This window comes from Eimeria acervulina, genomic scaffold (assembly GCF_000499425.1).
Source record: "Eimeria acervulina Houghton genomic scaffold, Eah_scaff1068, whole genome shotgun sequence".
Classification (NCBI taxonomy): domain Eukaryota; phylum Apicomplexa; class Conoidasida; order Eucoccidiorida; family Eimeriidae; genus Eimeria; species Eimeria acervulina.
The window spans coordinates 9952-10454 of NW_013550402.1; the positions used below are offsets into that span (position 1 = coordinate 9952).

General features: G+C 50.3%; 1 protein-coding gene across 1 annotated transcript in view; it reads left to right on the plus strand.

Annotated features, from left to right (window-relative positions):
• Positions 1–116, plus strand: part of EAH_00054910 (hypothetical protein, conserved) — a gene marked incomplete at both ends in the record, with an annotated part of 7865 nt that extends 7749 nt beyond the window's left edge. Inside the window, one exon of the mRNA XM_013397738.1 lies at positions 17–116. Within this exon, the coding sequence (XP_013253192.1) occupies positions 17–116 (100 nt within the window). The remainder of the gene's footprint in view (positions 1–16) is intronic.
• Between the last annotated feature and the right edge of the window lie 387 nt (positions 117–503).

Sequence of the window (503 nt, forward strand, 5' to 3'; positions counted from 1 at the left end):
AACGAAAACGCCTCAGGAGGCCAATACAAAAAAGAAGCAGCAGACGCAGCAGCAGCAGCAGCAGCAGCAGCAGCAGCAGCAGCGACGCAGCCAGTGAAGAGGAGGTCGTCACATGAAACCCCTCTTGCTGCTGCTGTTGCTGCAGCTGCTTATACCATTGCTGCTGCAGCAACAGCTGCTGCTGTTGCTATTGCTGCTGCTGCAGCAGCAGCAGCAGCAGGGCTTCAAACAAGTTTTGGCTGTGCATATAAATGCTTTTAGTTTATTCCTGTCCTTTGCTTTTGCTGCTGTAGTGCTACACAGCAGCAGCAGCAACAAGTGTTTCAGCAGCAGCAGCAGCAGCAGCAGACTCAGCGAGTGAATTCATCCACAATAAATAACACAGCCCTTCTCGCTGCTTCGTCTCTAGTTTAAAAACGACAGCTAGCTAGCTAGCTAGCTAAATAGTAGACAGGCAGCTAGCTAGCTAGCCAGTTGGTTAGCTAGCTAGCAAGCTAGCTAAT